Consider the following 13,676-nt stretch of genomic DNA (forward strand, 5'->3'; position numbering starts at 1 on the left):
AGGTGATAAAATAGCAATTTAATCTGCCGGGAAAAATTTTCTGTAATCTGAACACAGAAGTTTTAGTATTGAATGCAAGGCAGACTCTTGTCTACAATGGTGAAAATTCAAAAACACCTCAAAAGATGAGCCCATGTACTTCTGGTTTACATTAATGGAAATATGGCCCCAGGCAAAATGCCAGCTTGAATTCAATAGTTTTGAAGAGCAGCTGTCCATAAAAAAAGTTGGAACTCAAAGCAATTTGACAAAATAAAATGCCATTCACTGGCCTCTTCACAGGATTTAAGGTGAAATAGCACCGCTTTAGAAAGTAAGATCTGTTCTTAATGGATGCCAAGTGCCTCCTCCATTGTCTCCCAAAAAATGGAACAGATGGTTTCTGGTTTAAAATCAGTGCTTCCCTGACAAAGTCAATGGGTAAATCCCTGTTTGCTGCAGCTGAGAGCTTGGATAGCTTGCATGTTATGCTGGCTCCCTTAGAACACAGATGTGCTGGTTGTTGTTGATCACCTGCATACTGTAGTACCAATTATCATTTTATATATATGTGTGTTCATAGCCTTCAAAAAGAGCAGAGAAGTTTTTTTTCACATTTACAAAGGTCACAGACCACACCCAGGCCCTGTTCCATTTTTGCTTTACATCCCTTTCAAAGGCTCCAGGTAAGAGGCAGCATATAAAGTTCTTCTGCTGAGACATGATTTTTAGTTTGGCCCAGTCTGTTAGAATATCATATTTTAGTTCCAGCTTATTCAGTGTGGTGATCTTGGCTGTGGTGTGCAGAGTCAGTCAACATTCCTACTTTTCATCAGCCCTCCCACTGCCCAGAGCAAATCTGAAGAACTTCCTTGTACTTGGGCTTCTTTTCTCATGTATTTCTGAAGTGTTTCTAAGATGTTTACACTGTTAATCCCTGTTGACGCATCTTTCATTCGGCAGCAGATAATGTGATTGTGATTTAGGTTTGGACCTTTGAGTGTGACAGTCATGATGATGGACAGCACCTCCTTGCCCTCACTATGCAATGAGGGCTGGGAGCTGTGCAGTATGATTTGGGGCAGCTGAATGGGGACCTATAATATCACACTGAATAATTTAGCAGTTTTTACTGACCTGGATGTCTTCACAAATTCCCCTCTAATGTCCATAGCTATGTGTGAGAATTTAAATGCCTTTTATCACTTTTTTTTTTTCTATTTTCACTCTAAAATTTCTCCTTATCCAGCAGACCTCTCAATCAGCTAAAAAGCCTTCAGCCTAGTAGTTCATTCTCATTTTCCTTCTTGATTTTGGAAGCTTTTTTTCTATCCTACAAATCCCTGAGAGTGTCAGTACTCATCTGGGATATACTGAATTTTGTAAAACTTTTTTTTTTAAAGTACAGCTCTTAGGAGGAAAACATCCTGGCAAGGGAAAAGGAGGGGGAATGATCTTAACTGGACTAGGGATTCCATCTTGAAGGACTACCAACTTCACTGTGAGGTGTGTAGAGGTGGAAAAAATCCTGACAATTTTCAGAACAGGGAATAAATGCAGGACCATTTTTCAGGGTTGGGGTGCTGTCAGCATTCATTTGCTCTTTGGAGACAGTTAAAAATAGCACCAGGAAAGCTTTTTAACTCTGTAGTACGACAGTTCCATGTATTTTGGTTGCTGATGCATAAAAAGAGTTCAGAAATTTCAGATTTTTTTTTCTCTCTGCTACTTAATTCCCAGAAAAGTATGCCTGATGGGATTTTACCAGAATAGATAATTTTTCTTTTAGATTATTCCATATGCAGCTCCATGTGTGTATATATGTATATCATCTGTATCAATCTATAGCTATCTATTTCATCTATACACATTCCCTGTTGTCATTTGTTGAAGGATTAAAATTCATACTGGATTCCTTGTTTCCTTGTGCATTTTGATTTGTTATGTTTGGTACTGTTATTTATCAGAGGTCACGACGGCTTTTTTGATAGCAAGATTGAATGAGATGTTTGGCATTCATTTTTATATGAATTACATTAATTCCTTCAAATATGTTAGAAGTACAGGTTTATTTTTTTCTTTATTACATCTAAATGATAATGTAAGTACATGCCTTTAACTGTTTGAAATTAAGTTATAATTCTTACAGTTGTCACTTTCTTCTGTGTTGTCTGTTACATCTGGATGAAAAGAAATTATAAAAACCCTGAATTATTAGTTTAATAGAGCAGTGCAAGCCCTGCATGCCCTCTGCTGGAAGTATTCCCTTACAGGATGATGTACATCAGCTTCTGGCAGTGCTGGGTGTCTGACCTGCAGACAGACACACTCGCCTTTGATATACTTAGTTACTCATTAAGTTATGTGTCTCCATAGCAATTTGTTAACCCAACAGGAAGGAAATCTCCTCCAGTGCATTATTTTCTTCACACTTTTCATTACAGCTTGCACTCTTTCAACCTTCTTTTTGACTTATTAACCTTGTTACTCCATAGCAGTGAAAAGAAAATGAGTTATTTGTTGTGTAAAGTTATTGAATGATATGACATTACTGACACAGGTTTTACATGTACAATTTTGCTCTGCTTTTAAGGAAGTTTACAGGTTCGATACAAGCTGAGTAAGGATGGGCTCCTCATTTTCACCATTGACTCTGGAAATTTTGCCAACCGAGAGCTCCACCATGTGAAGATTAACAGAGAAGGCAGAGAGCTCATCATACAGGTATGCCATGGCTTATGCTGAATGTTAAATAACACTTCAGGCCACAAACACTGGCACAGGTTTCCCAGAGAAGTTGTGGATTCCCATCTCTGGAAGTGTTCAAGGCCAGATTGGGTGGGGCTCTGAACAGCCTTGTCTACTGGGAGGTGTCCCTGTGCACAGCAAGGGGGTTGGAACTAGATGATCTTTAGGGTCCCTTCCAACCCAAGCCAAGATTCTGTGAATTCTGGGAATCAGACTCCCTGATCTCAATGCCTGATCACCAGCAGGAGACAAAGGTTTCACACTGATTTAGCAGCAGAACAGCCCTGTAGCTTTCAGCAAAGCTCCATCTGGACCCCGTTCAAAGAGTGCCCAATAGTGAGTGGTGTTTTCCATTGAAGGGTCCTTCCCTTGCTACTGACAATCTGTGAATTAGGAAACATCTTTGGCCAGAAATTCATCTGGACCATTGGAGTGGTTCTGGGACTTAGGGATGTCTGTGGGATCTGTAATCTCCACTGAAACACACAGTGTGGATCATGGAAAAGCTGCTAAAGGGAGAAAAAAGCTGAGGAATGTAATTTCAGTTAGGGTATGTTTCTCAAGGGAGAGTGTGACCTCAGCTGCCTTATCCTTTCACTGAAAAGGAAGAGCTGAGGGAATGCAGGGTGCAGTTACCATGTACATGGCAGTGCCCCATCCTAGAAACTAGAAGCAAGCCATGCTGAGTGTGACAGCATCATGAGATACAAAACCCCTCCTTTACCTTGTTCCCCTGCATTACCTGTTCTTCCAAGGCAGGCAGAGGAGGACAATCTTACTGCTTCTTCTTCTTTTCTTCTAAGGCTAATTTTAACTGTCCATATTGCAAAACAGGCTGGCTAGATCTGGGCAAAGAAATCATTTAATAGGGAAGGGGGACAGAGTCTATAGAGAGGTTGTATCTTAAGGAATAGAATGAGAAGGCAAAAAAACACAGCACTGCTTTTTTTTTTCTCTACAGTTTCCATCTCTGGGTGGTAAAATAACACATCACACAACTACAGTGGGTAGGCCTCATTATCTAAGAAGAAGGGTTATGCTAAAAGCCAGGGTTTTCCTCAAGTACCAGTCTTCTATTGTCTGCTGCTCTGTGGTTTTCTTCTGTGCAGAACTAATTCTTCACAATACATTTCTAGAGTGGCCTCCTTTGAGTGTATTCTGAAGTGACTAGACATGGATTTTGGGAAGCAGGGGGATTTCAGGGTCAAACATTTTAAGCTTTTCTGCAGGGGAGGTTTCTTCAAAGTCCTTTATATGACTATTCTGGTATACCTTTCAGCTTCTCATGCTAAAATCAAAGCACACTCACTTTGCTATATTTAGAAACTGAATCACGCTTGGGGGCAGAATTAACTGATTTGCAGCTGAGAATGTTCCCAGAAGTTTTCAGTACAATGAGATCTAGGGGTGTCCATGTGCTGTTGTACTAAAGTAATTTTATTGACCTCTTCCAGGTTGATCAAGTTCTCAAACTCAAACACAACTTTTCTGAGATTGATTTTAAGGCCATTAAGTCACTCACCTTGGGCAAGGTCACAGGTAGGTTCTACTAAAAATATTCCTGACTTGTGAGATGTTTCAGTACTGGAATTAGCCCATGCTGTGTGTTGGGTTTTTGATAGTATTGGGGGTTGGTTTGGCTGGTTTTGCTGTAAGAGTTGGCTTGAGCATTCCAGTACTCCTATTTATATATCTCATCAATGCAAAACTTTGGCAGCTTTACTTGTTTGCACTGATAGCAATATTAAGTACTCCGACTGCTCCCTCCAGTGAAGTGATTCATACAGCCTGTGTGGCTGCACAGGGCAGCATCTTAGCCTAATGATACCATTTTGCTGACTGCAGCTTGCTCCTCTCCAGACACTTATGTTTCCTAATGATAAGAACAGCACAATGGAGCCTTCATCCTCTCTGCCTTTTTTTTCACTGCCAGTCTTTTTCCATTTGAATTCTGCAAGGAATATTGCATATAGCACTTAGGCCACAATTCTGCATGTTCTGTACGTGGACCTTCTTGATCTTTACTCCTCCACACTACAAAGCTATTACAAGACCAGGAAAACCCTGCCTGAAATTTGGAAAATAGAACTGCTCTTTTTTATTGTCAAGTATGTCATATTCTTTTATATAAGAGTCTTGTTCTTTCCCAGTAAGATTCTAAATGCTTCCTTCATTACAGACATTTCAGTCCTTTGTTCAGATTGGACCTCCATATCAAGCCTGACATCTGTCCCACTGTTGGAATTTTATATGTTTCATTATTAGCACCCGAGGCCTGTGGGGCTGGCAGCTAGACAGACGCTGTAGACATCCTCTAGTGCCTGCTTGTGCAGTGTAACTCTGTAGAATGACACTAGTGCTTTCTGCATCACGTTTTATTGAGTAGATGAAGAGCAGGACCTGATTATCCCCTTAGTTATATATAATGGTTTTTTTTTCAGAATGCAGCCTCTTTTGTGGAAAGGTTTGGGCACCTGCAGCCCAATTCAGAGCTAAGCTAAAATTCTCATTTTGTCAACGGTCAGCTTTAGTGATTAAAATCTAAAAGAACATTATGCATCCTGACCGCTACCTAGAACTCCAGCTATAGACACCAAATCAATTAAGCAAGGATTTACTAACCTGAAAGCACAAACACGTAAAAATGTAGCCAGCAAGCTGAAATGGTACAAATCAGCATTATGGAGAGAAACTAGATTCAGTCACAAAAATATGATTAACTTCACAAGTGTGAGTTGTTGCAAATCCAAAGCCCAGGTGTATCTCCAAAGGTCAGTCATTCAGTTCTACTGAACACCACTGACTTTTCTCCTTCTTTTATTTCTCTGTTGTCCCAAACTTTATTGGAAGTTTGTTTTAGTATAGCAGTAGTTCATTTCTGTAATGACAATAAAGCCATAAACTTGGCCGTCCAGGTGCTGAAAGATATTATTGCTGTACTGGAAATGTCACAATGCATCCCAGCAAGTCACTTTAATTCCAGCCTAATCCTAATTCCAGTTTCTTTTTCATATGTTAAGTGAATTTCCACAAACTGTTTCTTCTGTATTAGGATTTAATTTTCCAGGTTTTATCCCACAGCTGTAGCTACGCTGAGTGCCCTCACAAAATCACAGTTCTTCCTCAGTCTTCTCCCATCAGGATAAGCAATCCCAGCTCTATCAATCCTCTCAATCCTCCTATCAATAGGAGAGATGTTGTGGTCCCTAAATCGTCTTTGCAGCCCTTCACTGAACTCACTCTGGTGAGTCCATGTTTTTTTCCCACTGGGAAGCTGTCTTCCTCTGCAAAGCTTCTTTCCAGCTGCTCAGCCCCAACCAGGGCTGCTGGATGGGGTTTTCTCTAACCCAAGTGCATATCTTCACATTTTTTTTGTTGAAATGCAGTGTTCTTGTTTTCTCATTCCTCCAGCTTGTCATCATCCCTCTGAATGGTGGCACAACTGTCTGGTCTACCAGCTGCTCTTCACCATTTTGTATCTTCTCCAGACTTATTCAGGTTACACACTATTCCATGACGGAAAGAAACAAAACCAAACCAGAAATTCCTACAGCTACAATGTTAAGAGTATTGCTTTGATGTACAAAGAGGAGAGCTGGGCACTGTCATTTTGGGACTGCGGAACTTACATAAATATGTTAATATTATGTTAATATGTTAAATAACAAATCATTATTTATCCTGTTGTATGGGTAAAATGTTGACTATAGCTTCTTTTAATGATGGTTCACCAGGTGAATATGGGTGAACTTAAACCAGTATCTGCCAAGTTTTTCCTTCTCATTGCTCATGCCCTCAGCAAAGCATAAACTCCCAGAGAGGCATGTGATGCTCTAGATTTACTGTAGTGTTTATTTTGGTTGCCACAAGGGTTACACACCTAAAGACATTCATTAGGAAATGTAAGTGTACACTGAAAGAGAACCGTGCAGAAAACTCTCTGTTCTACATGTCCTACATATCCATGCTATATAATCTTCTGAAAATCTGTCTCTCTTCTTTCCTGTCACACCACTGCTCATTTGTCTGCTCTAACAGTCTAATCCTGGCTGCCTAATCAGATGATTATAGCACCTTCTTTCTTGACTCCACCATTAATTTTCCACTGACTGGGAGATCTCAAAGAGGTCTTCCAGCAGGACATCATAAAAGCTTGAAACTTCTTCCTCACCAGATTTTCTTATGATAGCCATTTTAGCACAGCTAGAATTTTGAAAAGTGCACTTTTATAAAATGTCCAGTTTTTTAAATAGTGTTTCTCCTGCTTCTTACCCCTCCCCACCCCAGCCCCATTACACTTTCTTTAGGTACTTACACTCTGATATTTTTTTCTTTTCAAACCAACTATGTTTTTTCCAATGGCTGCCTTATACCCAGCTGTGAATTCTGGGAAAAAAAAAAAAAAAGTCTGTTTTAGGCAGAGGAGTCTCAGCCAGAATTCAAAACATAGGGACACTCACTCTGCCACAGACTACTTGAATGACCTTGGGTAAGCCATTTATGTGCAGATATAAAGGTAAGCAGGCATTTTATTCCCACTGGAACCAGTCTGAGCTTTACTATCTCCCTTCTCTATCAGTAAAGCATAGCCCTGCGTCAGAGGGGTGCTGGGAGGGTAAAAGCATTAAAGGCTGTGAGCTCTTCAGATACACTCTAATGGGACCATATAGCTGCCTTGGAAAGATCAATCTAAATATAAGTGTGGCTTTGAAGACAAGGGAGTAAAAGGAAGCATCATTCAAGTAGCCAGCAGATGTCTGTTGAATTCATCCTCACTGTACCCAATAGCAATAGAAAAATACTATTATCCTGTAGGTTGTTGTCATTTTTATTTCACAAATATAGAGTCAGGACACCAGAGGACCTATCCAAAGCTCCTAGGTATCAATGGGAGTTTTCCCATGGACTTTAGTGAGCACTGGATTCGGGTCCCAAGTGGGTCATACAGTTTATGGCAAAGCCTCAGTGAAATTTTAACCAGAGTCCCAGTTCATTTACTTTAAGTGCTCCTTGAAGAGATCATACTGCTGTATTTAACCACACGAACATTCTGACCTGACTGTGAGGCAGGCTCTGCTTTGAACGAGAGGTTGAACTGCATGACCTTCAGAGGTGTCTTTCAGCTTAAACTATTTTGTAATTCTCTGATCTCAGAGACACACTTTTGCGTGTGTTTAGGTGTTTTCTACAAAAAGCTGCTATCCCAGTAGAAAATATAATTTATTTGTTTGCAGGTTTACTTTAATAAATCTTCCAAAACTTTGTACTGTGCCCCAACATGTCTAAATTTTTCACTCTTATAGTCCCTGGGAAAAATAATCTCTGATGCAGAAAAGTGAATTTCATTGTTTGTGTATTCATGTCTGAGTAATTTAATATAGTAGCTGTGTAGGGATACCAGAGTAAAAGGGTAGCACTGAAAGGATTCAAGAGGATTTTGAAGAAAAAGGTTGCAAGTATTTCTTTAGAACCTATTAGTGTTGAGCTAATTTATTTGTGTCTTCAAAGTGATCAATTAGCAGACCTTCCCACACGGGTAGCATCAATGATTGTGTATTCTAGCACAGGAACATGATATCTTTTATCTCTAAAAGCCTGAGCTAAAACACACTCAAGTTTCCACTGAGTCATTCAGCTTTGATATAAAGTATACATAAAAGAAAGTTTATCTGGCAAGTAATTTTATTAAAATCATTATGTAGGTGCAGTACAATTCTTATGATTTCTACAATGGCTTTTCTTAAGTTCATGAGGAGAAAATGGAATCTATACACTGAAGAGATCACAGAGCAGTTCATCCAAGAATATTATATAGGGGTAGATGATAACGGGATAACTAAATCAAAAGGGGTAAGTTGTCATTAACTCTGAAATACAAAAGCTGCCTTAAAGAAATGCCTTCTTTTTTGAAAGTTTCTGTGAAAAATGCTTAAATCCATTTTCTATTTTCTTTTTTTTTGTTTTTGTGGTTGTTTTTTTTTGGTTTTTTTTTTTATGGAAAGACATTCCTGTTTTTAAGCTCAGCAGGTCACAATTTACAGTTTAAAAAATAAAACCTCTGCAAGAGATATTGGCTGGACTCTTCTGATCGCTGCAAAGCTCTTTTCTTTACTTCAGACTCTTCTCACCCTGAATAACTATTTCTAAGACCTTATAATGAAAAAAGATCTCTTAGGTGAATTTTAGGGTGCCTTTAAGCCTAGTAAAGCATTGAGGATAATGGAAATTACTACATAAGATAAAGGAGAGGCTTTTGGGACCAAGATAGCAAGCACCTAAAATAAGCAAAGTTTGGCTACCCCAGGCAGTCCAAGCAATCCAAGGTCTAAGCTAATAATGGCATCAAGCCTCTATCAAAAAGAGGCCAAATCTATTCCAACTTTTTCCCCAGCAAATTAATTTACCCTTTGTTCATAAAACCATGCTTAAATGTCTGTCTTCTTGATGACAGTGCTGCCTAAATAGGAGTCCAAGGTCATCTGCTTCTACCCAGAAATTTTATTTCTAGACTGAATTCTTGCTACTTGTTGATTTTAGCTGTCTTCTTCTGATGCAAGCATATACTCATTTGTACATCATCTCTCCATTTTCTTGCATATTTTCTTCTTTTTATGGATTATGTTTTCAGCCCATGCAGAGTCACATAGGGCTGGTTGTGTTGTGGCAGATTAGGATTCAAATGTCAAATATCACATGTAACAAATTTCACAATGCAGCTCCAAGTGCCTCATTTTCAATTATTAACTGTCTTTGAGAAAACATAATAAATGCATACCTTAAATTATCTTTGCAAAGCCTAATGAAATAAAAATTCTTAAATGTTACGCTTGGCACAAAATGTTCAATTGCAACAAAACAAATCCAGACTCGTGCTCATTTGGGCATTCTGCTCATTCCTGGGAAGCCTCATGAGAGGAAGGACCTTTACATTGCTCTTGCTGTTTCTTGGTTTTTCAGAAGTGCTTGGGAGGGGCACTGATTGTCTGAAGCCTGTCCCCTGTTCAAATTCATCCTTTCATTAAGCAAGAGTCAAGCTGGTTTCCCTCAGTTGCTGTAACCAGGAAAAACTTCGGTAGTTTTCACTCCACAGTCTTTGTGGCACACTCACACCAGGAAAAGAGATTATTCCAAAGTCATATTTTTGGGTTCCAGACTAACCCAAGATTTCTTCCCTTTCTAACTGAGTGATTAATGTCAGCAGTGTTCACTAAGACTGTTGATGGACACAACAGCATATTTTTCAAGGTACCTGCACACTGCCTTGCTCTTCTGAGACAGGTGCAGTGTGTGGAGACTACAAGTGTCTTCTACCTCAAGGTTGTGGGTTCAAATCTGGTGACAATGTCCAAGGGGTAACCTTGCCAGTCCTGTTCAGCACCTTGGCAAAATGAGGTTTAGGTTTCTGGGTGTCATGAAAATAATGGTTATAAACAAATAACAAAAATATATTGAATAATGTTTATGGTCCTGTTTTACACAGTGTTACCTTTAGGAAGAGGATATTTTACCTTTTTTTAATATATATATATTTTATATATCTCCCTGCAAAAATTAACACTTTTGATTTCTCTTTGAGTCCAGTTACCTGTCCTACTTGTTATCATTTACTATGTCAATTTGCTGTTTCATTACTGAGCAGATTGATGCTTGGTCCTAGAGAATTCTCATGGCATTCTATTCATGAGGAAAATTAATTTCCCATTACTGAGATATGAAGACTTAAAATTGCTTTATCTAAAATCTTAAAACAAGTGTTTTGTATGTGGCAAAGATGTATAATGAAAAAGAAGAGGAACAGGATGTCTAATTTTCTGAATAGTAATAAATCAACACATAAGTTATGTTGATACAATCCGTAAAGTTTAAAAAATACAACCACATGTTAGACTTAATCCTCATTATCATGGAAAGCCATTGCAAATACATGGAAAACCAACATAAAACTTGCTGAGCTGTGACATTGCAGACAGCTTCCAGGGATCAACTGCAGGACCCAACAAGAAGCCAGGCCGTCTTATGTACAACTCAGCAGATAAAGCTTAAAAATTACTTCCTAAATGTGGGGGTAAACTTAATTTGTGGAGATTGAGCAGTTTAATTACTTAAAGCTGAAAAAGACTGCCTTCTTATTCTCTGTGTAGAAATTTGCCAAAATAACTCAGTCTCCAGTGCTGGGAATGGAAATTAAATGCTAAAATGTCAGAAGATCAAACCAAGCCATCAGCAGCAATTCAGTGTGATTTTCCAGACCAGTGAAATGCATGGAAAGATTCCCAGCATTGCCAGGTCAGAGGAAGGCCACTGAAGTTTCTTATGACCTTGGCTGCAGCACAGACCACAGAACTTCAGTGAGTTGCTTCTCTCACTGAGCATCGTGTCATGTAGAAAACACTTTCTGGGAAAACATCTTATTGTGATGCAAAAACTCCAAAGAACTTGGTGTCCTTTAATAAGCCTTTCATAGAGCTAATGTGTCATAATCACAGAATTACATTATCCTCTCAAGAATTCAGAGGGCAGCACAAGTCGTTCACAACCAAGTCGTGCAGCTTTCTTGTTGAGAGCAGTGGGAGCCCCCCTTTCTGACAGACACTAGGCAGACACCTAAAGCTGTATGATAAAGCAAACAGTATTTGTGCTCATGGAATTTTTACCAGAGAGCTCTGGGGTTGTTTTTGGTTTGTTCTTTTGATTTATTTTTTTTCCCAAAATTTCAAAAGCTTTCAGCAACGTATCTCTGAGTTCTCATACATCCAAAGCTTATTTTTGACAAAAGGCCCATGGAATTGGCCCTTAGTGTAATGTTTAAAAATGCCCTCAAAAGTACTGAATCTTAGACTTTTCAAACTACTGTACAATGAAAGAAGAATGCATTATTTCTTAGGCTTTACTTTTTGTACATTGGGGTAGAACAGAGCCACTTAGATTGCCTGGTTATAAAAGATAAGCAACAAATTCACCTTTTGTGTCAGAGCTAAGAAAACAATAAAGGCTGAGTGTAGGAATGTTTGCAAAGGATTTTATAAATTCAACAAAGATGGCAAATACTGTAAATCAGTCTTTTAGTACATATGAACCTTCTTACAGGAACTTAGAAGCAATTCTTTGCCTGCTTTATAACATCTCAGCCAAAATCTCATTAAAAATCTGAATGCTGTCAATTCCTACATACTTTCAGAAGAGCAAATGCAAGAACTTCTGCAAGATTGCAGTTTTCCAGTGGCAAAGCCTCACTGTTTCCCTTCCCATCTTGCAGCTCAGAGGCTGTGCCCCTGACAGCTCTGCAAACTGAGCATTTCTCCTGTAAGGCCCCTGGGAGAGGTAGCTGATACTGTACCTTGCTTTACTGAGAAACAGCCACACTCTTCTGTGTTATACTTCCACAAAGATGCTCAAACATAATTAGAAATCTTTCTCGGCTAATTCCCTCTGGGTGCATGGCATGACATGATCTTGAACACAAAAATAATATATGATTTGGGCTGGCTTTGAGATTTCTCTGTATTTTCTTATATATAAAAAGAAGTTTATATATTTAAAATAGCAATGTCAGCTGTGAGAGAAGGCTTTTTTTTTTTTTTTTTCCTAAATCCTGACCACTTGTAAAACCATTGTATTTGAATAATAATGGAAAAATTGGACCTTATTTTAAAATTTAGAATCTTATTCTTTGAGGATTTGGAAACAAACTTGAAAAACTAGGAACCCTTATTTCCCAATGTCATTTGAAGTATTCCCAAAACTTTCAGTGCTAGAAGGTTGGGGTTTTTTTCCACTAGCAGGTATTTTTTAAGATTTTGAATAAGTTTTGATTCTGTATCTGTGTGCATTTGTAGGCTTTTTTCTTGTTTGATTGACCTAGATATGAAGCACATCATGTTTGAGACCTCTGAGCAGCATGGATTTCAATTTCTGGAAAGTAAATAATATGAGTTTGGAGAAAATAGAAAATGTCTTCACTGTCCTTCCCTGACTTACCCAAACAATCTTTGATATTAAAACTTGGGGAACTAAATTTTTTACTAAAGGTGGAACATTGGAACAGGCTACCTAAAGAAGTTATGGATTCTCATCCCTGGAAGTGTTCAAGGCCAGCTTGGATGGGACCCCAAGCAACCAGGTCTAGTAAGAGGTGTCCCTGCCCATAGCAAGGGGTTGGAATGAGATGATCTTTAAGGTCACTTCCAAACCAAACCATTCTATGATTCCGTAAAAAAACTTGCCTTTGATTTTCTTTCTCTTTGTGAAATTTAACTGAACACGTACCAACAGATAAGTTATTTGTGCTATTTTACCTACGGGCTGGAAAATAACACAGAGATATTTGTTTTAATTTTGATTTAGATAAGAAGAGGTATAGTTTTATTCTTTATTTTATTAGTGAATGGGGTTAGTAGGTAGAGTGAAATCCTGACTCATAACTAAGAAGATTCCTAAGAATTCTGATATTAAAAAAGTAGTAAGATGAAAAGGTTCTTCAGAAAAGTTGAATAATAAACTCTTGAAGAAGGATGGGAAGCTGAGGTAGCAAGCCATTCAGTGACAAAAATGCACATAAAGCATTTAATGACAGAAAATAAAGAACAGGGTCTTTCGTCCAAAGAGTGGAGGAGATGGAAATCCTTGAAGGTATGGTCCATATATGTGCACTTGATGGTGTGAGCAGATGCAAAAACAAAGGTTAAAGAGCCAGAGTTCAGTGGTATTTGGTGTTGCTATTATACTTATTAGTATTGTTGTTGCTGTTGTTATTGTCATGGTTAGTAGATATGACGTGCTAGATATTGTCCTTTAGCAGAGAAAATGGATGAGGAAAAAAGTGCAGTGCAGGCTTTTATGTGCAAGACAATTCAAGGTAAGTAGCATTATAGAGAAAGGACTTTGGGAACCTCATGGGTCAGGCCAGGGAGAAATTGTAGGCTGCTGAAGGAGAACCTGAAGAGTTGAAA

At 38.6% G+C, this 13,676-nt stretch overlaps 1 protein-coding gene across 3 annotated transcripts in view; it reads left to right on the forward strand.

Moving 5' to 3' along the window:
* The window catches only part of CNTNAP5 (contactin associated protein family member 5), a 275,673-nt gene that overhangs the window by 247,427 nt on the left and 14,570 nt on the right, over positions 1-13,676 (forward strand). For all 3 annotated transcript variants that reach the window (XM_088058844.1, XM_088058842.1, XM_088058845.1), the window contains exons 20-21: positions 2,573-2,703; positions 4,182-4,266. In XM_088058844.1, coding sequence (XP_087914970.1) covers positions 2,573-2,703; positions 4,182-4,266 — 216 coding nt within the window. The remainder of the gene's footprint in view (positions 1-2,572; positions 2,704-4,181; positions 4,267-13,676) is intronic.

The sequence above is a fragment of the Pseudopodoces humilis genome, chromosome 8, assembly GCF_049639895.1.
Source record: "Pseudopodoces humilis isolate 2021_Gansu_Grassland_sample_001 chromosome 8, ASM4963989v1, whole genome shotgun sequence".
NCBI lineage: Eukaryota > Metazoa > Chordata > Aves > Passeriformes > Paridae > Pseudopodoces > Pseudopodoces humilis.